General features: G+C 54.0%; 1 protein-coding gene across 1 annotated transcript; it reads right to left on the reverse strand.

Annotated features, from left to right (window-relative positions):
* Positions 1-1,240: 1,240 nt before the first annotated feature.
* ARAP3 (ArfGAP with RhoGAP domain, ankyrin repeat and PH domain 3) lies at positions 1,241-23,587 on the reverse strand. Its single transcript, XM_079916921.1, has 32 exons — positions 23,051-23,587; positions 22,878-22,939; positions 22,662-22,773; positions 18,678-18,878; positions 18,463-18,532; positions 18,071-18,191; positions 17,797-17,981; positions 17,610-17,716; positions 17,179-17,378; positions 16,995-17,080; positions 16,652-16,834; positions 16,431-16,566; positions 15,696-15,812; positions 15,097-15,244; positions 14,887-14,989; positions 12,823-13,042; positions 12,057-12,120; positions 11,647-11,810; positions 9,064-9,276; positions 8,688-8,793; positions 7,454-7,601; positions 7,047-7,115; positions 6,289-6,363; positions 6,076-6,190; positions 4,354-4,482; positions 4,141-4,274; positions 3,821-3,903; positions 3,689-3,724; positions 3,490-3,553; positions 3,252-3,389; positions 3,011-3,049; positions 1,241-2,474 (listed from the first exon to the last, which is right to left on the reverse strand). The coding sequence occupies exons 1-32, from the start codon at positions 23,575-23,577 to the stop codon at positions 1,989-1,991; spliced, it is 4,641 nt and encodes a 1,546-aa protein (XP_079773047.1). The 5' UTR covers positions 23,578-23,587; the 3' UTR covers positions 1,241-1,988.
* Positions 23,588-25,528: the final 1,941 nt, after the last annotated feature.

Below are 25,528 nucleotides of genomic sequence, written 5' to 3' on the forward strand. Positions count from 1 at the left end.
GGAAAAGCCTGCGTGAGTGAGGGTGAGAAAGACGCCTGGAGCCAGGAAGGAACCAGTACCAGAGGAAAAGACAGGGCCAATGGAGTGGGCGTGAGCTGGGAGATGAGAGCTGGGAGATGAGAGTGGGGACTTGCAACCCAGAAAGCCCCTATCGGCTTTAGGGCCTGCCCTTAAGGTTCTACACCCCAGGACATACCCCCTATCCCCGCCCTGGCACTGCTTTCTGAGGATCTGCACACACACTTTCCTCATCCTCCTCACCTGTCCATGGCCCACACCTTCTCACTACACCCCCGACTTGGAAAAGGCAGATATCTGTGGCCCAAACTCCAGATTCACATTTCCAACAGCTCACCTGACACCACCACTTCATCTAAATAGGTACCTCAAACTTTCAAACGGCTCCTTCTACCTGATCCTTCCCCAGTCACCTCCCCCAGGTAACATACTAGATGGAACCATTCTCCATCCACTTAGGAGAGTCAGAAAGCCAGAGTCTATGTACCCTTCCTCCTACCCCCACTTTCCATCCATCAGCAAGGCCTATAGGTTCTATCTCCCATTGATCAACTTCCCTCAATTTCCAGAACCACCAACCTGGTCCAAGTCCCCATTATCAGTCTCCTGGTCTGATATCTGGCCTCCTTGCTTCCAGTCTTCCCCCTACAACCCATTGTTCAGAAAACAGCCAGAGTGATTGATCTTTTTGTTCAAAGGAAGCAAAATCTCATCCCTCTCTTCCCTAAGACTCCTCAATTGCTTCAGAATAAAATCATGGCCCACAAGGCTGTTCATCACTGGGTCCCTGCCAGTCTTTCCCCCTCTTGTCCAGCTCCCCACTCACTGTGCTCCAGCCACTCCAGCCTCCTTGCTCTTCCCCCAACATGACAACTCCCTTCCTGTTGCAGAGCCTTCATGCCTACTGCCTTCCCTTTCCTTCTGGAGTGCTCCTCCTCCCAGCACTCCACATGCCTGGCTTCTTACCTTTACCCTCCACCCAGCCCAAATGTCACCTCCACAAGCACATCACTTTGGTTTAGTTTCTTCACAGCCCTTTGTTTGTGTGTGCATATTCTGTTCCCCTTAAAGCAAGGACCCCCATCTCTTTTGTTCACACTATATCCTCAATAGCTGGCACCAATTAGGTGTTCAATATATATCTGTTGGGGCTTCCCTGGTGGCGCAGTGGTTGAGCGTCCACCTGCCAATGCAGGGGACACGGGTTCGTGCCCCGGTCCAGGAGGATCCCACATGCCGCAGAGCTGCTGGGCCCATGAGCCATGGCCGCTGAGCCTGCGTGTCCGGAACCTGTGCTCCGCAACGGGAGAGGCCACAACAGTGAGAGGCCCGTGTACCGCAAAAAAAAAAAAAAAAATATATATATATATATATCTGTTGAATAATTGAATGAATGAAGTAAAAAATGGCAGTCTTTTTGTTCCAAGGTTTATTAACAGTGACGCATCCTTTCTGGCTCCTCTTTGCCCCAGTTCCCAGCCCTAATCAACCTCCCCACTCTGGGGCTTCACTGTAGTCTCTGAATGTTGAAGGTGGGGTAGGATAAACTTGGAGATCATTCAAATCTGTGCCTTCCAAATCTTTTTTTTGTTAATGCATAAAACCATTCTTTTCAAACCCAAGATCTCTCATAGAACCCCTACATATCAAATACATAGAGCGGAAGCTGCCCTTCTCGAGGGAAACTATGTGGGGCTTACAGCTCTGAGAAACAGTTTGAGATTCACCATTCTCCTTATTTCAGTTACTTCATGGTACAGGTAAGTCAGCGGAGGCCCAGAGAGGCACCACGACCTGCCTTTCTCTGAGCAGGACGCAGCCTCGGGAGCTCTCGGCCCCGTTCTCCTTCCACAGCACTACACTGGCTTCTAGAGTCTTATCAACCAGGGCAAAGGATGCTCCCAGCAGGGTCTGCCATGGGGAGAGCTTGGGCCTTTGGTTACCTACCCCTCAGACTGCTGGTCCCAGGGTCATGTGAGGGGCTGGCTGGGGGATGGACTGGAAGTGCAGGGAGCTTGGGTGGGGAAGCCAGGTGTGTGTGTTGGAAGGCCATTGGGGCTCGGGGGCTGGGGGCTGGAGGGCTGAGAGGGGCTGCCCAGGCCTACGGTGGTCTCTCCCTTCCTCAGGATGAGGCTGCTGAGCTCCTGGAGCAGCTGCTCCTCCAGGGACCCACGTGACTGGGGGCTGCTCTTTGAAGGGGGCCCCGGAGGGGGCTCAGGTGGTCTCTCCTCCCAGCCCAGGGGGCCTGCTTTGGGCAGAGGAGACTGATCAAAGGACCGCTGGCTGGCCAGTGGGGTCTCTGGCTTGGCTGTCCGCTCCGGTGTGATGGAGAAGGAGGTGGAGGTGTCTTCGGTCAGCTCGGGGAAGGCCCCCACTTCCTCATATACCGGCTCCTCGTACACAGGCTCCTCCAGTTCCTCTTGCTCCTCCACAGACCCCTGGGATGACTTCATCGGCTGGATGGAAATGGGGGTAACCAGAGGCAGGCACAGAGTTAGAGTTACCAGATTATTAATCGCTAACATTTATTGAGCTCTTCCTCTTTACCAGATGCTGCAAAATACTTTGCATGTATGATGTCAAAAACAACCCTGTATGATGGTTACACTGCAGGTGAGTGAGCTGAGGTACAGAGGGGTTAAGTAAGTTGCCCAAGATCACACAGTTAAGTAAAAGGTGGTGCTGGGGCTTGAACCCAGGTCTGTCTGACTCCAAAATGCATTCACGTAACCACTTCCCTTCTATTTCTCAGATCCTGTGACCACTTTCCCCTTTCCTCACCGCATCCTACCATCCCTTGTTTTCCTCATTCCTTTTGGTCCCAATACACACACACACTCTCTCTCTCTCTCTCTCTCTCACACACACACACACACACTCAATGATGGTCTGCATCAGGACAAATACAGAGAGCACACCGGCTCAGGCAGCACAGAGGAACACAGGGACACAGGGTTGACAGGCACACAACTGGAGCAGGCACAGTACTCACAAAGAACATGGACAGGGTCCTCCGGTTGTGAAGTCGCCGCTGGGCACAGGTGGGGTGGGGAGGCAGGGAGGGAGAGACACAGAGACACAGTGAGGCCTGGCAACAGGAGGCAGGTGTAGAGATTGGGGCATAGAGAAGGCAGAGGGGGCACCAAGCTGGCAGGCACGCCACTCCTTTCTGCAGTGTGGCAAGGGCGTGAGCAGGGACCCGGAGGGGTTGGGGCAGGCTAGGGGGACCTCACCAGGGTCTGATTGGCAGAGAGGAGGGTGGCCCCACTGTCATCCCCACGGATGGGCAGCAAAGGCATGGTGCCAAACTTCTGACGGGCGAGGTCAGAGGAGGAACGGCGTCGTAAGACCACTGGCTGCTGGTCATCATGCTGGAGAGAGGGTGAGGGGATGGCACTGGTGGGCATGGGAGGTGCTGAGGGTTAGTGCTGAGTCCACAGACCTACCCCTCAGCTCTCTCTTTCCCCTCACCTGGGCTTTGAGGATGCTGGTGGCCCAGTCCCACATCTCATCCTCGTCTGTGCAGGACAGGTAGCTGGGGGTGATCAGAGGGGAATCAGCAGGAGGGGAAGGGGTCACAGCTAGAGGGATGGAAGATAGAAAAAGCGAGAAGGTAGAGGACAGGGAGCCTGACTGGGCCACAGGAGAAGCCAGGCTGGGAGGTACTCACAGGTGCATCTTCTCCAGGATCAACGTGAAGCCCCACCTGAGAGGCAAAGGAGAACAGTGATGGGTGATCGGAAAGGCCAGCAGGGTGGCAGCAGGAAGGCTCTAGAAGTGTGGACTGGGGAAAAAAACTCACGGGGTGGGAGGCTTGAACTTCTTGCGGATTCCCAGGTAGACCTTGGCACCTTCCAAAGGCCACTCCCGTTCTGGTTTAGAGCTCTGACAACGCGAAGGCAGTCAGTGAGGTTGAGAGGTGAGAGAGAAGGATCGTGGTTAAGGAGGTCAAGAAGTCATGGAAGCACTGGGGTTGTGTGAGGTCAAAGGGTCACAGAAGTCAAAGGGCCAGGGAAGCAATGAGATTGATGAGAACATGGGCTGTGGAGTGACAGGGTCAGTGCCGTCAGGGCTCCTCCCACACGGCCACCCAGCATCCCTCCCTGCTCGCCTAGGGCCCACCTTCTTCTCCTTGAGCAGCAGCAGGCAGCGGCCACGCAGCAGAAAGAATCTCTCCTGGAAGCGGTTTCCCAGCAGGCGGGGCGGTTCTTCCCGACACCGCAACAGGCCCACCCGTGGGCTCTCACGGCGGATACCTGGGCACAGATGGGCAGGGCTAGGTGGAGGGTCCCTGAAAGAGGCCTGGGAGGTGCTGGGCTGAAGCAGGAGGCTCACCTGTGAAGAGGCAGCCAGCATGGGCCAGGGAGACTTTTCTCAAGAGCAGGGAGGCCGAGCAGGGCTCTGGGAGCTGGCACCATTGTAGGGCCTGCTCTAGGACCCTTTCCTTGGGGTGCAGTGGCCGCTCTAAGGGGCAAGATGAGGGTAGGTATCAACCAGATATCGATCCACAGCCTGGAGCGCCCCCCTCCTCGCCCACCAGTCGCTCATTCATTCATTCGTCCATTCCACCATCCAGCCACAGACATTATTTAGCACTGACTGTGCCAGGTGCTGGGCTGCCCTGGGGATACAGTGGGGAGCATGAAACACACAGCCTGCCTTCACAAAGCCCACAGCCTGGCGAGGGAGCAGAGAATAACAGATAAGTAAATGAGGTAACTAAAGACAAACCATTATTCTGAAAGAAGCAATAAGAAGCTGAGAGACAGTAACAGGGCAGCTACTGAGACAGGGTGACCAGGCAAAGCCTTTCAGAGGAGGCATTTGAAGATGAGACTCAGAGGACCTAAGGACTGGGAAGAACAAGCCACACTGAGATCGGGGGAAGAAGACTTCAGGCGTGACAAAATGCAACACCAAAGGGCCTGAGTTAGAAAGATGTGCTTGAGGAACTAAACAGTCAGTGTGGCTCAATCGAAGAGAATACGTTATGTGAGACGAGGTCTGAGAAATAAGCAAGGGCCAGACATTCAGGGTCTTGTGGGCTATAATAAGGGGTTTGAATTTTATTTTAAGTTCAATGGGAAACCATTGGAAGGGTTTAACCATGCGAATAGCATGATGATTTATGCTTGAAATGCTCATTGACTGCTGCGCGGAAAATGGATTGTTGGGGGGCGAGAAGGGAACATTGGCCAGCTATGCCCTTTCCCGGGCTGTACATTTTAGTGGTTAATGCTGGGAAGCAGAAAGATCATGGTGATTTCAACTAGGTTGGTGGTAACGATGGAGATGGAGAGGTGATAGATTCGAAATGACTCAAGAGGACTAGTTGCCCATTGTGTATGAAGATGAAGGAAAGGAAGGAGTCCCAGAAGACTCCCAAGTGTCTGTCCTTGATAACTGGGTGAATGCTGGTGCACTGACCGAGTTAGGGAAACTAGGAAATGGCTTGGGCATTTTGTTAGGGGAGGGGACTGGGAACTGAGTTTGGTCTTAGACTTTTTTTTTTTTGGCTGTGCCACGCGGCTTGTGGGATCTCAGTTCCCCAACCAGGGATCAAACCCGCAGCCCCTCCAGTGGAGGTATGGAGTCTTAACCACTGGACTGCCAGGGAAGTCCTGGTCTTAGACGTTTTAAATGTGAGATGCTATAAGATGTACAAGTGGATGTGTCAAGTAGCCAGCTGCATATGTGAGTCCGGAGCTCAGAGGAGAGGTCTGGGTCACACATAAACATTTGGGGGCCAGCTTATTAATGGCATTTAGAGCCACGGGAATGGATGAGCTCATCCAAGGAAAAAATGTAGACAGAGAAAGGAAGAGGGTTGAGGACTGAGCCCTGGGTCCCTCCAGCATTTGGAGTCTGGGCAAAGGAGAAAGAGAAGCCTCCTTTGAGGTGGAAGGGAAACCAAGGTTCTGTGGGGTCCACGAAAGCCAAGAGGGCAGAGAGTACTGAGAAAGAGCAGGTGGACAACTGCATATCTGGTAACACATAAGTCTTGGTGACGTTCACCCCGCACCACACGTGCATGCGCACATGCACGGTCATACTCACCAAGCTCCCCACGCTCTCGAATCTCAAACGTCACCCACAAGTCCATCCCGGCTGCCGTCCCCCGAATCTCCAGTACCTGGTTAGTCAGCTCCTCGGCAGTCAGTGTTGGGGACACCTGGGGTCAAGGCAAGAGCAGAGGACCCGTGCCGGTCAGGCCATTGCCCCTGCCCCCCACCATCCTCTCATCTCCCCTCCTGTCCCCTCAGGACTGACCTTCAGGGTGACACAGTTGTCTGGGAGCTGCTGCTCTATAAAAACCTCCATGATGAGGTCTCCAGCCTGGGACAGCTGAGGGGAGGGGTACAGAAATCAGGAGGACCCGGACGGTGCAAAGAATCAAGGTCAGAGGACTCCTCGGCTTGCCTCACGAGTGCTTCTCCCCACCACAGAAGCCTCCTCCCAACCCTCATTCCAAACATCGCTCAGGTCCTTCAAAGAGAAAAATCTCCAGGCATGGCGGAACTGTGTACAGAGCTTCCCAAGGCAGTGCAGCTGTGCTTGGGAAGACAGGTTTGGAGTCAGACTGTCTGGGTTCCAACTCTGCCGCTTGCTACAGTACAACCTTGAGTAAGTGACCCTCCAAACCTCAGTTTCTTTGAAAAAATGGGACTACCTACCTCCTGGAGTTGGGTGATGCTAAAGTGAGAGTATAGGTGCTTGGAATATAATTAGTCCTCAGCTGTTCGCTACTGTATTTGTTATTCTTCTCACCTATTTGTCTAACTTAGCTAACCCTTCCTTGGATCTCTTACACATGAAACTGAAGTGCTCCTGCCACCCTTTTGTAAAGAATCCTCATGGTGGAATAAATGGAGCAAATCCTAAACCAAACCCCCTCCCCAAAGCACTCCTCTCCTTGGGTTTCCTGTGTCCCAAAGAACTGAGGGCCAGTGTCCAGAAGCAGAAGGTCACCTTCCTGTCCTGATGTCCCCTCCTGGCCCACTCGGGAGTCTAGGGTCAGGACAAGTTACCTGCACATCCTTCCAAGTGGTGATAAGACTGACCTCCAAGTCAATCTGAGCTACCTGGTCAGGGTCGATCTGTGGAAGAGCCAAAAGGGTGAAGGTGTGTGTGTGTGTGTGTGTGTGTGTGTGTGTGTGTGCGCATTGGGGGGGGGGCAGGCTGCTGGGAAAGGAGGGAAGCAGGGAGAGATGTGCAAGACCGGAGCACCTGTAGGAGAGGGTTAGAGGCCAGAAGAGCTAAGAACCAGTGGGGCAAGCGTGTTAGGAGCATAGTTACAGGAGATTGGGGCCCAGGGCTCTGGGAGGTGGTCCCTGATGCGGAAGGCCTTCAGAGGGCTAGGCTGGGCCTTTGCTAGGGTGAGCAGGATCCAGAGTCCAGGAAGAGGGACTGTAGGTCAGGGGTTGGGAAAGCTTACATCAAACACAGAGATGTAGCCGTCAATGAGTTCCTGCAGCACCCGCACCTCGTGCTCCCCCCGCCCATCCGTCTGGAACACGCTGGGTGCAAATAGCAGGGCCAGGTTCCGCGTGCACATCTGGTTTAGAGCCGCACACTTTTGCACCCTGCAGAGGGGTGTGAGGGTCATGAGGAATGCAGTGAGCTTCCGCTCACTTGTTCATCGACCCCTCCCTTCATTCAGCAAAAGGTTATTGAGTCTCTACTGTATGCCAGGCCCTGAGCTAAGCGCTTGGGATACGGCAGTGAGTTAGACAAAACCCTGGCTCTAAGAGCTCCCAGTCTAGGGGAGAGACAGACTTATAAATAGGGGTCAGCAAACTTTTTATGTAAGGGGACAGAGAGTAAATATTTTAGGCTTTCAGGCTATACAGTCTGCTGTGTAGGGTGAAAGGAACCATTGAAAATATATAAATGAATGGGCATGACTTTATATTTTATGTACAAAACTTTATTTACAAAAGCAAGTAATGGGCTGGATCTGGCCCATAGGCCATAGTTGTCCAGTCCCTGTGATCTAGTGTAATCAGTACAACAGAGCTGAGGCTCACCCTGGAACCATTTAAAATTCTGTCTCCCCAATAGACTGGTAAAGGTAGGTGTGCATCTTATTCTTCTTTGTGTCTTCAACATCTAATCTTTGCCTGGCATAGAATAATAAATAAAACAAAATAATACTGATTGCTCACCATTTCTGAATGCTTACTACATACATGCCAGGTGCTGTAGTAAGAAGCTTACAAGGATCATCTCATTTAAATCTCGTATAACCTATGAGGTGGATACTATTCCTTATACCATCTTCCTGTTACAAATGAGGAAACCGAGGCTCAGAGACAGCAAATAACTTCTCTAAAGCCACACGCTAGGGAATTTCCTGGCGGTCCAGTGGTTAGGACTCTGAGCTTTCACCGCCAAGGGCCTGGGTTCAGTCCCTGGTTGGGGAACTAAAATCCCGCAGGCCGCGCGGTGTGGCCAAAATAAATAAAAAAATAAAGTCATGCGCTAGAATAGTGGAGCTGGATTAAGGCCTAGGTCTGTCTGACTCCAAAGTCCACGCTGTGAGCCTTTATGTTGTGATACCTTCACTTAACAATTATCTGTGGGATGAATATGTGAATGTAAGCCAGGGGGTTGGACAGAGGTGATGAAGGGTCAGGGAGGAAGCCTGCAGGGGGTCTGGCTGTACTGACCGATAGAGATGCCCAATGAGGGTGGCCAGCGTGCGGCGGTTGACCCGTGGCAGGCAGCCAATCACTTCTTTGTATTTCTCCAGGCGCTGGTTCTTCTGGGGCAGCTCTGGGGATGGGATGGGGAAGGGTTGGAGAGGGTCAGGGAAGGAAGAGTAGAGGGATTTTTAGAGAAACAAACCCAGGATGGATGTGTTTCTGCCCCCTTCCCACCTTGCCTTGAGCTGAGTCCCTGGGTGATCTTCCAGTGGAGGAGTATTGGGGAGGGCGGCCGCCCAATCCCACAGGGGAGGCTCAGGGATTCTGGTGGGGTGGGTGGAGTTCCTGGTTGGGTCTTGGTTGTCGGTGAGGAGTTCTTAGGGATCTTGGGAGCACCTACCGGCAGCCTCCCTCCAGCGAGGCAGCAACCGAGCAGAGGTCACAGGGTCATCAAGCTCTCGAAAGAAGCGTTTGAGCGTGTCAGTGACATCCTCCACAAAGTGCTCCCCTGGTCGGAGCTTCACTGACCGGGCATCCCGCCGAAACTCAGCCAGGAGCCGCAGGCTGCGGGCGCGGGCACCCCCTTTCCGGTATACGCCCTCCAGCCGGAGCCCTGAGAACGGCCATCATCTCAGCTCACCGCTGCCCAAAGACCTGCCACAACCCACCCACCATCCTGTCTGTCACCCCTCATGGTATGTGGCTATTGGAGGCAGGAGGGTCAGAGAGGAAGAAATCGGCCTCTGTGGTCTTGCTTCTCAGGTCCCTGCTCCAGCCCTCATCATCAGAAGGTCCTTGCCTAATCACACAGCAGCACCCTTCACTCTCTCTCTTTCTCCCCTCCCCCACTTTGATCTTTAAATAGCACTCTGAAATCACATTACACTCAGGCCTCATTATTCACAGGTTCTATACTTATGAATTCATCTACTTGCTAAAGTATATTTGGAGCCCCCGCATCAATACTTGTGGCACTTTGCAGTCACTTGTGAACATGCCCAAGTGGAGAAAATTTTGAGTTGCCTGATGGACATGTTTCTAGCTAAGGCCTCATATGGTAAACAAGTATCATTTCGTGGTATAGTTAAAGTCACATTTTTTGCATCTTGTGCTTCTTTTTTGGGGGGGATTTCACGGTTTAAACTAGCCCCCAAATGTAGTGCTGAAGTGCTGTCTAGTGTTCCTAAGCACAAGAAGGCTCTGATGTGCCTTGTTGAGAAAATACATGTGTCAGATAAACTTTGTTCAGGCATGAGTTGCTGAGTATTGCTGGCTGTGTGGTCAAAATTAACGAATCAACAATTTATATTAAATAAAGTATCTTTAAAGCAGACTCACAGATACAGAGAACAAACTAGTGGTTACTAGTGACGAGAAGGAATGGGGGAGGGGCAGTATAGGGGTAGGAGAGTAAGAGGTACAAACTATTTGGTATAAAATAAGCTATAAGAATATATTGTACAACACAGGGAAGACAGCAAATATTTTAGAATAACTATAAATGGACTATAAACTTCAAAAATTGTGAATCACTATATTGTACCCTTGTAATTTATCTAATATTATACTTCAAAAAAATTTTTTTTAAAGATGAAAGCTTGGAACTATACTCAATATCTTATAATAACTATAATGGAAAAGAATATATATATATATATATATATATATAAAACTGAATCACTTTGCCATATATTTGAAACTAACACATTCAATATTATGAATTAACTATACTTCACTTTAAAAAAAAAGAGGAAAAAAAAAGATGGAAGCTTAAAAAAAAAGTGTCTTTAAACAGAAAGACACATAAAACAAAGTTACATATTGATCAATTAATGAAAATATGACCAGAGTTTCCCAGGAACCTAACCCTGTATTTCCACTGGGGCAACGGTTCAGCATTCATTGATCCAGTCCTTTCAGTGACTTTATAGAATATAAGTACTGTGAATCACGAGAACTGACTGTATTTGTTTTCTTAATTATTACCCATCTCTCCCACCAGTCTCTGAGCTTCATATAACCTTCCTCGTTCACTGCCATATCCCCCGTGTCTGGCACAGGGGAGCAGCTCAATAAACATTTGTTGAACGAAGAGTGGCAGTGCAGGAACTGTGGAGGAGCAGGGAAGAACACCCACACTTTCCCCAGGGCTTTTTCACTGGGCCTCCTACTTCAATCCTCTTATGAACACGAGGGAGGCTGGGAAGGGGATAGGGGTCTAGCGAGTGGGGGAAGTCAGTGCACGAGGCTACTGCCAAGGCGTGGAGAATGTCTTTAGCCACTGACTATCCCTTGTCCGTGTAGTAAGCACAACTCCTTGTCGGTGCATGGATGTGCCTTTTACCCCTTGACTGTCCTCCTTAGTTTTCTGTGAATTTTCCTTCTCAAGAGCCCTGCCTTCTAAAGAGGGTTTGCGGGGAAAAGAGATTCAACTTAGTCCTTACTTGGGAAAGAAAATAAAACGGAGGCCAAAAACTCACAAAGCATTCTGGGAACCCCTTGCATAGCTGATCCTTTATGGCTGGAAAACCTCCCACACAGAATAATTCTGCTCAGAGCCCCAAGGATTTTGCTGCACAGCATGGCTCTTGCCTTGTAGCTGCCCCCTCTTTGTTCTCCATGGCTCTGCATCTCCAGTCACAACTCAGTGCCACCCTCATTCCATGCCCACGCCCCAGTAACAGCTGCCTTGGAACACTTCACTACCTGCCAGGTCCTGCACTAAATGCTTTACATGTGTTATCTCACTATCACAACTATCTTGGAAGATGACACTGTTAGTAGCCCCATTTTAAAGATGAGGGAACTGAGGCTCACAAAAGCAAAGCAGCTTGCCAAGGGTCATACAGTCGTTGCTGTCAGGCTGCAGTCTCTGGAGGCAAAGCTTTTGAAGGCAAATCACACACACACAGGGCAAATACCTGCCCCCCCGCTGCGCCCACGTTCCCCATCCCCCACTCGGTGTCAGCCAGTACCCACTCACCATGCTGAGTGACAAAACTGATGCAGGCATCCACAATGATGGGGATGTCACCCCGGCTCATCTGCTGCTCCTGCAGCCCTGTGCCTCCCCCGCCGGCTGCCCCGGCAATGGCCGCGTTCCATGCTGAGAAGTCTAGCCGGCCCTCTGCCTGCAGATACAGTGTCCTGAGACCCAAGAGACCTGAGTCAGAGCCAGCTCCAGAGGAGTCCTCCGACTAAGAGGCCCAGGAGCACAAGGACCAGACCTCCCAGAGACACCAGCAGGGGGCAACAACACCCAACCCAGACAGGGCCCCTGAACTAGGGAAGTGACTTTGAGGAAGTGGGCAGTGGTCCAGCAGGCCAGGGTGGAGGGTGTGAGCTGTGCTCTAGAAAGGGGGGCCCAGAGTCAAGGGTAGTGGCAAGACTTACCTTCCTGTCTCCACCAGAACCAAATGCTCTTTCTTGTCTGGGGTGTCAGTGGCTGAGACCACACCTGGGAGGAGAATTGGACATTGGACATTGGACATTATCATCGTTGTCGTCTTCATCATAGTGACTAATATTTATTAAGTATTTAAGGTATGTAGGTTCCATGCTAGGAGCCTTACAAACAATACTGCAATAAATCCTGTGAGTTACATATTGTTATCCCCATTTTACACATAAGCTCAGAGAGGTTAAGTAACTTGCCTCAGATTACCTGCTATAAAACAGAACTCAAGTTTGTCTCCAAAACTTCAAAACACTATCCTACACTGTTCCTCTTTTAAGAGGAAATGAGAATTCCCAGTCCCTTCTCCCAGTTCCCAACAAGCAAGCAACTCCAAATAATGATAATAACAATAACATTTATAACAAATAACATTTATTGAATACCTACAAGATGCCTCCTGACAGGCTCTGTGATAAGTGTTTTACATGCATTGCCTTATTTGAAACCCATTACAACCCTAATATTGTGCCTGTTGTGAAGATGAGGCAACTAAAGCACAGAGAGGTTAAGTAACTTGTCCAAGGTCACACAGCCAGGAAGTGATGGAGGTGGGGGTCTAAATCTGGGCAATTTGACTCCAGAACTTGTGCCCGAATCCACTATTCCTGCTGTCTCCCATAGGGACCCCCAAATAGATGAAGGTCCACTACCCACCCTAACTCCCCATAGCCACCCTTCATCCCTGCCCCCAGCCCTGCTCACTGATCTCCTGTAGCCGGCGCAGATGAACCATGTCCTCGGGGGCTGGGGGGCCCGGGCCCGATGCTGGGCACAGGAAGAGGTGATCTCCACGAAGAAGTCCGAACCCAGACAGCCAGAGGCCAGGGGCCAGGGCAGTATGGGAAGGGGACCGCAGCCACAGGCGGCCCAGCCGCAGCAGCCCAGGGCCCAGCAGCTGGTGACAGCTCAGTGGGGAGAACCACTGTGAGGCAGGAGGACAAGGGGAGAGAGGAAAATAGGGAAAGAGACAAGGAGTGGGGGAGAGAAGTAAGAGTGAGAGGGATAGGGAAAGGCAGAGAAAAACATGGAGAGAAAGCCAAGGAAACAGAGGAATGAAAGGGATGGGGAGAGAATGAAGGAAAGACCGGTGAAGGAGACAGGAGATGGATGGAGAAAAACAAGAAAGAAATGCAATTCAATTTGATTTGCTCCAGCCAACCCAGAGAAGATCCCTGTGTGGCAGGCAGCCTTATGCCCTTAATTGGGATGTAGGGGAAGACGGAATGGGTAGCTACATGCTGTAACCAAAGTCACGAGGCCCCGGGAAGTCCCACCCTCTTGGGGCCGGGCAGAGGCTTCATGGAGAAAGGACTATTCGAGGTGAACCTCAAAGCAGTGCTTCTCAAGCTACTTGCGGTGAAGGAACAGGGAGTTTTAAAAAAATTTTCCAATCTGTCACTAACCAACACTTTCATTAAAAAGCAACAAAATGAATTACTAGAAAAATGAAATGAGAAGAATTACAAAATAAGCCCCCAAGTTTTAAAATTAGATTGCACACATAAAATCTCTCTGTCAAATTGCTATGAAAGACTCTAAATGCTGACTCAAGCCCTGTACTTAAGCTGTCATGGGCCATAACAGAGTCCCTGGGCCAGGATGGGTTAACAGACCACACTTGGGGTAGCACTGCCTTAAAGGATGGGCTAGATTTTTGGAGAGTAGATAATACGAAGAGACTTGGACCTGGCTGGGAGGGCCATGACAAAGCCCTTAGAGGACATGGAGATAACTTCTTGGTGTGAGGAGTTACAGGCAAACCAGGAGAGTGGGGTCAGAAGCCAAAGCAGGGGAGCATTTCCCACAGAGGAGTGTGAGATGCAGAGACTACCTGGTGAGGCCAGAAGGAGGCCCTTGGACTTTACCAAGGACAGGTCACCAGCCACCTGCAGGGTAGCAGCTCAGAAGAGTATGGCAGAGGGGGGCAGCCACAAGGGGTTAAGGAGGAACTGCAGGCTGCCAGAGCACACAACTTTCTAAGGAGTTGTCAGGAGGGCGCCAGGATGGTGAGTGGAAGGTGGAGCAGGGCTGGGGGAAAAGCTGTTTAAGGATGGGAGCGATTGTCATCATCATTGCCATTACTACTTCAGCACCCACAGATGGAGGGCTTGCTGCATGCCGGGCAGTGTAGGCCTCGCGTGTCACTTAATCCTCAACACTGGGGGGTGGGGTCTTTTACACCACTCTACTCACATGGAAGAGCTCACATGTGAGAGTTGGAGGACTCAAGTCCCAGGATATCTGACTCTCGCGCCTGAACTTTTAATGCCACAGAGGGGATGCAGGGTGGAGAGACAGTGGCTTCCCTGGGAATGGAGAAGGTGGAACAGATGAAGGCAGCTTTGCCTGTGGACTTGGAGATCTGAGGGTTGGGGGAAGGGAGTGGGAGTCAGAGGCAGCCTCTCTGTGGAAAGAGGCCCAGCACAGTGAGGTTTGGCCCATGAGCTTTGGAGACAGAGGCCTGATTTTCGTCCTGTGCTCTGCTGCCTCCTAGCTCTGTGACCTTGACCACGTGACTTCATAACCTCTGAGTTCTTTAGGTGTGAAGTATTAATAATCCTTACCTCTGAGGGTTGTTGTGAAATTTAACTGAGACATTGAGTGGGCAGAGTTTAACACAGGGCCTGGTACAGAATAAGCGCTCAGTCAACCTTAGCTGTTAGTGGAAGGGGTAGGAGTGGCTGTAGGAATAAGAGAGGACAGGATGGGGGCAGGTGGGGACAGGGAAACCATGAGCTGTCAGGGAGGGGGTCTCGGCTATCTCACCTTGCCCACGGCACTGGTCCAGGCCTCCAGACTCTCGGCTCCATCTGTGCCAAAATGCTGGATCCTCCCCCCAGTGAGGACGAGCTCAAAGGAAAAGGGGAACCTGGAGAGAAGATGAGGTCCGGGCAGAGAATGGGGGTGAGTGAGGGGGTTGGCAGGCTCAGGCTCAGGAAGGGAAAAGGGGAGTTCAGGGAACATGGTGGGTGTTACCTGTCGAGGTCACCTGGGTCAGTGGGTGGGGGGTTCACACCCAGACATACGACATCCTGGGGCTGGATGAGGTTGAGGGGTTCAGGGCTGCTTTCTGACACAAACATTTCCAGAGCCGCACCCAGCACGCACCACAGTCGGGGGGGAGCTAAGAAGGAAACTGATGGTCAGCAGGCGGCTGACCTCTGTCCGCACGGTCAGAATTCCCATTTACCAGATATTTATTCTATGCCAAGCCCTCTGCCTGTGTATGATCTCACGTAATCTTCACGGCTCTATGAGGTGGGTTTTACATTCACTCCTGTTTTGCAGAAGGAGAAACTGGGGCTCAGAATTTGAGTAGCTTGCCCAAGTCACATGGGTAGAAAGTAGCGGAGTTGGAATTTGACCTCCACAGTCTGACTTCAAAGCACAGCCTCTCAACCATCACCCAATGCTGCCACCTGCCATGGTCCCTCTCTGACTCCCGGCACCCAGCCCACTCCAAGGCATGTCCCATCCCCGTCCTCTCCTCCCTGTCCCTCTATGGAACACCCGTTCCCATCCTGGTTTCTGCCCACCTCCTCGCATCCCAGAGGGTTTCTGCCCTCCCTTCTCACCATCTCGGCCCCTGCGAGGGGGTGGCGGTCCAGCTTTGTTGCTAACGGGACCACAGTACAGGAAGCTGCTGTAAGTGGCAGGCACCACCACCTCATTGTACACGCCAGGGGAGGGGTCTGCAAGGGGAAGAAGAAGTGGTCAGGTCAAGCCAGTGTAATGGGACGGCCTGACCTCCTTGGGAAGGGATTGAATCAAGCAAGACAGTGGGACCCAACTCCATTGGCAGCATGGCCAAGTAGAGCCCAGTGGGGACATCTCACCACCTAGATTAGAAAAGAGGGTGGCAGGGAGTGACGAGGCTTCCAAGCCAGGCCTTGCCCACTGTCTGTCCCCACCACAAGTCAGCTCTGGGTGGAGGCCTCAGAGCATGGGCCATCCTGCAAGTGTCTTGGCCCCTTTGGCACGACTACTGGAGACCAGCCTCTATAACATGACCATTTCTATGATCAGACTACCCCTGGGGAGGCGGGACCCGGCCTACTGGTTGATCCCATCAGGGGTAGGCCAGCAGTAACACCTCAAACCTCCAGATCCATTCCAGACAGTGGTCATTTCATAACATCAAGAAATAGGACCTGGAGGACCTGGAGGGCTGGGAAACTGCCCAGGCTGGACCATTGTGATGGGCTGGGTGAGAGGTAATTGCCCCTCCCCCCACCCCCCGGAAGAACCAAGGCTCAGGTCGGGGCTGGGAGTTCTTGCAGGGAGAGAGAGGAGGCATTGGTGGGGATTACCTGCGGGCAGGAGACCAGGGAAGCTGCCATCGAGGGCTGGAGGGGACCAGGACTCCTCTCCCTCAAAAGCCTCGACGCAGAGGAGCTGGGTCATGTTCTTTAGCAGGTTGGGTCCTGCCACAGCTGCACATAGTGCCTACAGGGAGAACACTGCAAGTTTAGGCATTTCAACTCAGAGACTGCTTTCCCCCCTCCCCGTCAGCCCCGGTCCTCCCTCCTACCTGGAGAAGCTGGCTATGATCTGGATACTGAGGGTGGGGTTTCCGGAAGAGACCTAGCCGGTACTTCCGGGAGATGAACTCTCCCCGAGGGCCAGGGGTGCTATCTGGATGCAGCCCTTCACCTGGGGGTAGCGCTCCAGCCCAGAAGCGGTTGGCACGATCATTTCCCAGGACAATGAACAACTGTAGGATGACAAGGGGCAGAGGCAAGTGACAGGAACTCAAGAGTCCCCAGACATTCCAATCCTGCCCCAAGCAGGACCCAAGGCCTTTTCTGCATGCTCTCCTTCCATCCGGAACCCCGGCCCCCCACACACACTTTCTTCCTCTTCAGACTCCTCACCTGCACTATCTCATTACTCCAGACACTTGTGTCCAGCTTCAGGCTCTGCACCTTGGAGATCCCAGAACCCAGGGCCCGGTGCTGACCTGTTAGGGTGTGAAGGGCATGTGGCAGGGGCACCCTGAGCCCTCCTGCCCCCAACTCCCTCCTTCTCCCCATTTCAGCTACAGGCTCCAGCCCTCACCTGCGCACTGCTTGCAGATGACCACCCCCAGGTTGACAGCGGCCCAGTCCGGGCGGGAGGCCTCACAGTCCGCACAGTGCCGGTTTGCCCGATTGGACCAGATCTTCTCAGCCACCTCGTAGTCAGACAGGGTCTCGGTTACTGCTTCCTGCAGAGCGGCCGCCCAGCTCTGCCGAGCCCCCCCAGACTCGGCTGTGAAGCTGAGGGGTGGACAGCCAGTCCGTGGGCATGGACATACCCCCCGACCTGTTCCATCCCCCTGGCCACATGTGGGCCAGCCCAGACCTTCCTGACATCCTTGACCCTGTTCACTGGCCTCCTGTCAGTGCACACCCACTGAATCCTACTGAGGAGGTCCCGGGTCCTCTGCACCCCTGTGCCCCCACCAATGTCTCTCCCCGAGCCTTGCCTCCTGCCAGTCTGGGCCCCACCTGAAGCAGCGATGCGGTGTGAGCAGGTCGAAGCTGCGACTCTTGGTCTCCCGGACGCTGCAGCCTTGCAGTTCAATGAAGCAGATCCCGATGCCCAGAGAGAAGGCCTGGCAGGGTCGGGGCAGGCACAGTGAGGCCAGAATGGGCTATAGGTCAGGCCCCTCGGCCCCAGCCCGGCCCTCCTCACCTGCTCACTCTTGTACAGGGCCAGCTCTCCAGGGCTCAACGCAGCAAACACCTTGGCCTTGTGCCCACGCAGCTCCAGCATGCCCGTGCGAAGGGGTCGGGGTGGCTGTGGGGGCCGGGGGTGGCCCAGGAGGCGCTGCTCCTTCAAGCAGGATTGCATCGTGGAGCACCACGTGTCCCGCTGAGCTGGCGGGGGACAGGGAAGAGGGTCAGCCGGCTGTGTGCTTACCTGGCCTCCCCAGCCCTGCCCTGGCCCGGGAGGCCCTGGCCCTCACCCTCGCTCTCTGTGCGGAACACGAACACCCTCTGGCCAGTGACGACCTGGAACTTGTTGTCCTTGCTGCTGCGGGTCATCTCGATGGCTGTCAGAGGGATCACACCCTTGGGGAAGGGGTCCTGGAGGGACAGACCATTGGCCCATGGGGACAGGAACTCAGCCACGTGCGCTGACCCCGGGGGGGCCAGTGCCAACTTTTAATGAGATCAGCATTCATTCCGCAAGCAGTGGGGTACAGCTGCTAACCGAGCTCCTTTAGATGCTGACACCAGTCATGCGGTACCTGCCTCCCCCACCAGGGGGGGACTGGCCTTCCAGTCCTGAGCCTCCCTCAGCCCTCCCTCTCCCTCTCCCTTTCCCCAGGCCCCATGTAGCATCTCCCGGACCCACCTTATCGCTGCCAAAGTACATCAGACTCCTCCCATTGAACTGCACAAAGCGCCTCTGGAAGACGTAGTTTCTGGGGAAGGCAGGGGCCGATACCAGTAAGTGGTGGAAGCTGCATCCCGGGGCGTCCTAGGAGCTGGGAGCACTTGGGGCCTGACCTCCACCACCACCACGCAGCCTCCCACGCCCCCTTCCCCTGCCCTTCCCAGCAGCCCCACCCCTGAGGGGAGAGCTTGTCTAGCCAGCCACTGAGCAGGGGCGTGGGGCGGTCTGCCGTGGAGGAGAAGCTGGCATAGGGTGAAATGAGGTCATCGTTGGTCTCCGCGTCCAGGGCGGGCAGTGAGAGGGTGGAATCCCCCGGCAGCTCAAGGCTGGCATAGCCAGCGTCCTCTCGTGCCTCCAGATCCTGCCTGCTGAGCCTGTGGGGGCCAAGACAGAGAGGGACACACATTAGACCCAGTTCCCTGGACAGCCCCACCCTCAGCGCCTAGTGGAATGCCTGGCAGGTACTGGATCTGCTTTTCAAACAGGGGAACAGGGAGGTTGAGAACCCAAAACACTAGCATGGAGCTTCTTCCCCGAGCACACTTGGACTTTGCATTTGAAAACTTTCAGTCTGGGCTTCCCTGGTGGCGCAGCGGTTGAGAGTCCACCTGCCGATGCAGGGGACACGGGTTCGTGCCCTGGTCCGGGAAGATCTCACATGCCGTGGAGCGGCTGGGCCCGTGGGCCATGGCCGCTGAGCCTGCGCATCCGGAGTCTGTGCTCCGCAACGGGAGAGGCCACAGCAGTGAGAGGCCCACGTACCACCAAAAAAAAAAAAAAAAAAAAACCCAAAAAAACAAACAAACAAAAAATTTCAGTCCTTCGCCTCTGCCATTAGGATTACTTGGCAGAAAATTTGGGGAAGGGCTGAGTAGATGGCTTTCTGCCACAGTTGCCCATATCTCATCAATAAGCCTGACTGGTTCTTGCTCCAGAAAGTTCTTGCCTTTCTCTCCGGGGACCAAGCTTCCATCAGTTCTCACCGAGGTGAAGGGAATCGCCTAACTGGTCACCTGCTTCCACTCGCACCCTCCCACCAAACATCCGTTCTCCCACTGACACCAGAGTGCTCTTTTAACAATGCAAATGAGAGCATTTCACTCACCAGCATGAACCTCTACAATGACTTCCCATCTGCACTTAGGATAAATTGAAATTCCTTACCAGGGGCTGCAAGACTTTGTACAGTGAGACCCGTGGCAACTCCCCTGACCTCACCCTGTATCGCCCTCACCTTGGCTTACTACAGTCCAGCCACATTCTCTTCCCCAGTTCAGAGCCTTTGCACACGGTGTTCCCTCTGCCTAGAGCACGCTTCCCTGGGCTGCTTCTTCTCATCCTTCAAGTGTTCCTTCTCAGAAAGTCCTCTATTATTCTCTATCACTTTCCAGTGGTTCCTTACCTCAGCTGCACAGAATCACCCAGGAAACTTAAAAATACCTGTATATGAGCCCCACACCAGACACTTAAATTTGAGTCTCTGGGAATGAGGCCCAGGCATCTGTTGTTTTAAAAGTTCCCCAGGGGGCTTCCCTGGTGGCGCAGTGGTTGAGAGTCCGCCTGCCGATGCAGGGGACACGGGTTCGTGCCCAGGTCCGGGAAGATCCCACATGCCGCGGAGCGGCTGGGCCCGTGAGCCATGGCTGCTGAGCCTGCGCGTCCGGAGCCTGTGCTCCGCAATGGGAGAGGCCACAACAGTGAGAGGCCCGTGTACCGGTAAAAAAAAAAAAAAAAAAGTTCCCCAGGAGGTAGTGCCGCTGAGGTTGAGAACCTCTACCCCGTTTGTTTCCTACTTCACTGAGAAACTGAAGCCATCAGACGAGAATCCCCGCAGACTCCCAGTGCCTCATCTGCCCCATTTCACACACACACTGCCTTCCTCCCGGTACTGGAATAAATAGCCCTGTATAAAGCCGGTCCGTCCTCTGAGCACTTGATCCTAGTCCCCTCACCTACACAACGACATCGCTCCAGACTTTCTCTCTTTTCTCTCCCCTACATCAGCTAGTTCTCCCTCTCTACCAGGTCATCCCTATTCACCTATGAACATACGTAGCATTCTATGCTATAAAAACCCCCTTCTTGACTCTACTTCTACTCTCAGTAACCACTCCAACTCTCTGCTCTTCTTTGCAGAAAAACTCCTCAAAAAATGTTGTCTTCACATTTGCAGCTCCTCTCCTTCCGTTCTCTCTTGAGCCCACTCTGATCCAGCTTTCATCCTCAGCACTTGTCAAGGTCCCGAGTGACCTCCGTGTTACCAGTTCCAGCGGTCAATTCTCAGCCCTCAACTTACCCAACCTCTCAGCAGCACCTGACAGAGCTGACCTCTCCCTCCTCCTTGTACATTTTCTTCACTTAGCTCCTGTGGCATCAACTTCTCCTGCTTTTCCCTCTGCTTCACTAACCATTTCTTTTCAGCCTGTTTTGCTGATTGTCCTTCTTCTCCCAAACCTCTTGATACTGGAGTGTGCTTGGTTCTCTGCTCTGTCAACACTCGCTCACAGCTACATATACCCATCCACATGCTGACGACTCACAAATCTGGATCTGCAGCTCGGACCTCTTCCCCACACTCCAGACTTGTATATCCAGTGGCCTATTTGCCACCTCTTCTTGGGTGTATAGTACATACCTCAAATCCAACACATCTAAAACTGAACGCCTAATCTGCCCCCCACCTACCTCTGCTTTATGCCCAGTCCTCCCCATCTCCGACCATGGCAACTCGAGGGACTTCCAGTTGCTCAGAACAGTGCTGTGGAACTAAATCTTTGAAATGTGGTTGTTTCATAGTTACAGCACAGCTCACACCAGACTAGCCACGTTTCATGCGTTCAGCAACCACACTTGTTTACTGGCCACCACAACGGAGAGTACAGGCTCAGACCAGAACCCCTGAAGTCATTCTTGACTGCTCTTTTCTCTCACACCTCAATTTACCAGGACGGTTCGCCTTCAAAATACAACACAAACCAACCACTTCTCACCATCTCCACTCCCATCACACTAGCCTGAGATGTCTCACCTAGATCACTGCAAGAACCTCCTAACTAGTCTCTCTGCTTCTGCTTTTGCCCCCTACAGACCATGCCCAACACAGCAACCAGAGGGATTCTTAAAATGTAAGTCAAAACCTTTCCGGGGCTTCCCTGGTGGCGCAGTGGTTGAGAGTCCACCTGCCGATGCAGGGGACACGGGTTCGTGCCCAGGTCCGGGAAGATCCCACATGCCGCGGAGCGGCTGGGCCCGTGAGCCGTGGCCGCTGAGCCTGCGTGTCCGGAGCCTGTGCTCCACAACAGGAGAGGCCACAACAGTGAGAGGCCCGTGTATCGCAAAAAAAAAAAACAAAAAACCGAAAAACCTTCCAGTGGCTGCCTTCCCATTTCACTTAGAGTAAAAGCAAGTCCCTACAAGGTCCTACCCATCTGGCTCCGTTTACAGCTCTGATGGCAGCATCTCCCCCAACTCTTCCCACCCTGCCCCACTCTGCCCCAGCCCGGCCGACCCTGTCATCACTCCTGGATCCCTGTGGGCAACTGGCCTCTTTAAAGCCTCTATTCTGGCCACTCTTCCCGCCTGCAACACTCTTCTCCTAGAAGAGGGCTAACTCCGTCCCCTCCTTCAAGTTTTGGCTTGAATGTCACCCTCTTAATAATGGCAACTCTTCATGAAAAACTGCAGTCCACTCCCCCCTCACTCCATCCCAGCCCTCTAACCCGGTTCGATTTTTTCCATGGCACTTATCACCTTTTAACGTATGGTGTAGCTCATTTATTATATCTGTTGTTAATTAACATCTCCCCACAAGGGCAGGGATTTCTGATCTATCCCAAGTATCTACAACGATATCCGGCATTCAGTAGGTGCTCAATAAAGATAGTTAAATGAAGGAATGAAAGGCACTGCTCCCTATTTTAAATCATATATCCATTTCTTTGTCTACCTGTTTTATTTCCTGTCTGTCCCCACTGAGTCACAAGCTCCCTCATGGGGGACTGGGTCTGTCATATTCATCCTGTACCTCAAGAACCCGGCTGGCACACAGTGGACACTTAATGCACATTTGACAGATAACGGGAAACACGGCCACCACCAGCTCAACCGCTCCTCAAGCTGCCCCTCTTCCTGCCATCATCATGCTATGGACCACTCACCTGTGTTCAGCCCTTTCCTGACAGATAACTCTGCCTTCTCTTCTGTCGGGGACCCCTGGGACCCCCACAGGCTGGACACCATAGTACAGGCAACCAGGGTCCATGATGTGCACTGGAAGGAGGAAAAAAGGGGAGACAGGGAAGAGGTCAGGTGAGAGTGTCTGACGTCCTGAAGGGCACTGCCCCTCTTCCCCCAACCCATGATAACCCACCTACCTGTGCCCGTTGTGGGCCTGAGGGCAGGAGTGGGGGCAGTTGTCTGGGAGCTGTCTGGGGCCCTTAGGGGAAAGGTCTAGTGTCATTAAAGGAAAGAGAAGGAAGGACAAGCCCTCGTGCCCTGTTCCTCCCTGCCCCCAGCATGGGATCCCCAGGGAGCCAACTCCACTCACGCGTCCTGAGCCGTCTGTGCCCCGCCTCTTAAGTCCAAGCCGAAGTAGATGGCATTGGGCATCATCTCCACAGTATTCAAGGCTGAAGGCTGCTCAGAGGAGGACCTCTGAGGGACAGGAGGGGACCTCGGGCTGGGCTCTGGGCTCTTGGATGCTTCTGGTCTCCAGAGAGCTGGACTCAACCCAGGCCTCTGGGTGGTGGTGGAGCCACTGAGCCCGCCAAATACCGTCCTGGGCTTAGGCACAGGCTTGGGGGGCTGTGCCTGGGGAGCCGGGCTGGGCGGTGGCTCCATGGCACTTCCCAGCTGGGGATCCGGGGAGCCCTCTGCCGTGCCCGCCTGCAGCAGGCGCAGAATGCGTTTCCGATGCCCTGTGGCGTTGATGCCCAATTGCCTCAGCTCCTCATGGCCCAGGCCCCGGGCTGCACCCGCTGTAGCCAGGCCATGCCGCCGGAACACGTCTGCATACTGCTCCAGGTGCACCGTGGCCAGCCACACAGCGATGTCCAGGTCCTGAGGGGCAGCCATGGGGGCTCAGGCCATTGCTGGGGGGAGGGGCAGGTGAAGGGAGGGCTCAGGCTGAGATTCCCCCTCCCTGTGCCAAAGTCTGAGGCCTGGACAGGGGTACCAGACTCCAGTCTTCCTCCAAAGAAGAATGACCAGAGGCCTGTAATCCGGGGGCAGAGCCATCCCAGAACATGCTTTCTCATTGCAGGTGAACCCCTTCATTTGCAGATGAGGAAACTGAGGCCCAGGGAGGGGAAGAGGCTTTCCCAGGGCTCACAGCAAGTTGGCTTATCGATGGCAGTGTTGGTCCCTTAGCTCCTGCCCACCCTGTGTCTGGGTCAAAGCTCTGCCTCTGCATTGCTGCACGTTCAACTAAGGAAGTCTGGGACAAGAGGCCGGAACCCTGCCCCTGCAGGGTGAAGGGGGGATGGTGGGGAGGAAGGGCCCACGATGTGCCCTAATCCTGCTGTGGCACAGCGTGGGGATAGGGCAGCTGTGGCACAAGAGGAGAGGGGAGATGCAGATCCCACTCCCGCTGGTTTCCAGAGCTGAGGTACAGGCTCGGGCCATCCTAATCCTGGACGTTCCCAGTTCCCCCTCCCCTTCCACCTATTGTCTCTGCTCAGACTTCCTTCCTTTCCCTCTGGCTCTGGCTGCCCCCACATCCTGCCTCCCTTGGTCAGGCTGCCCAGAGAGCTCTAAGCAGTACCGACATCTGAGCAGAGGCCACTTGGGGAGTGAGGATGGGGCAGAGAACTGAGTCAGAGAGATGAGGGACCAGGGGTACACCAGGGTCTTCACTCTGCAGCATCTTCTCACACACGTGTGTGCAAACAGGAGCACCCACCCTGCAGGAACTCACAATGTGAAATGACATCCCCCTACCTCTGCTTTCTCCAAGTCCTCCTTCGCCCTGCTCATGCCTTTGGACCCAGGTCTCTGAGGCTCTGTCCCATTCCACCAGCCTGACCCTGACCCTGCTCTACTGCCTAGACCTACCTTGGATTCTGTCTCCCTGAGTTTTATCTCTACCCTGTCCCTGTCCCTACCCCACTCCATCTCCATCTCCATCTCTACCTCTAAATCCATCTTGGTCCCTCTCCTTGTTTTGCTCTCTGTCATTAAGCCTCTCCCTGCCTCCGTCTCCAATTTTAACTAGATGTTCGGTTTCATCTGTGTCTCTGGCCACATGAAACTGGCTCTAGGTTTCTGTCTCTGCCTCTGCCCTGACGGCTCTCTCCCAGTTTCTCTCCTGCGGGGTCCCGGCCAGGACTCCCTCTCGCCCCAGCATCAGCTCTGGCCTCTCTGCCTCTCTGTGGCCGAGCCCCTCCCCAAGCTAGGGCCGGGGTGCTGCGCCTCCCGCCCTGACTCAGAGTCCAGTTTCCCGGTGACTCAGGCCCGACTCGAGGGCATGGGACTGGGAGCTAGGAGGTGCGCGGGGCAGGAGTGCGGGGGGGCGGGCCAGGCCGCGCGGAGCAGCTCCGGCTACGACGAGGGAGGGGGCAAGGAGGGAGGGGGCAGAGACCGGCAACCCGAGGGAGGGGCGGTCGCGGCGGGGAGGGGGAGAGGGGAGGGCCCCCGGCGCGGAGCGGGCCGGGGATCCCACGAACGCTCTCGAGGAGGTGATGGGGAGGAGTCTGGGAGGCAGGGGCCCGGGGGCGCGGGGGTCCTCACCTCACTAAGCGGCTGCAGTCGGCTCCCAGGTGCCCGACGCGCTGCCGTAGGCTCCGGGTCCTGCCGCGCCGGCCCCGCCTCCCCTCAGCCCTCCCCCGACGGGGCCCAGCCCCGCCCCGCTCGTCGGTTCCCTCGGCGGGGCCCCGGCCACTCCTTGTGCAAGCGGCGGCCTCCAAAAGGTTTGGGCTCCTTACCCAACCACTGCGCTTATCTCGCAGCCTGGCAAGCTCAGCCCCTTGAGGGGCCAAGAAAGGGGGGGGACCGGAACAGGGTTGGAGGCCGAGACAGCCTTAGAGAG

Source organism: Stenella coeruleoalba (assembly GCF_951394435.1).
Source record: "Stenella coeruleoalba genome assembly, chromosome: 3".
Taxonomy (NCBI): Eukaryota; Metazoa; Chordata; class Mammalia; order Artiodactyla; family Delphinidae; genus Stenella; species Stenella coeruleoalba.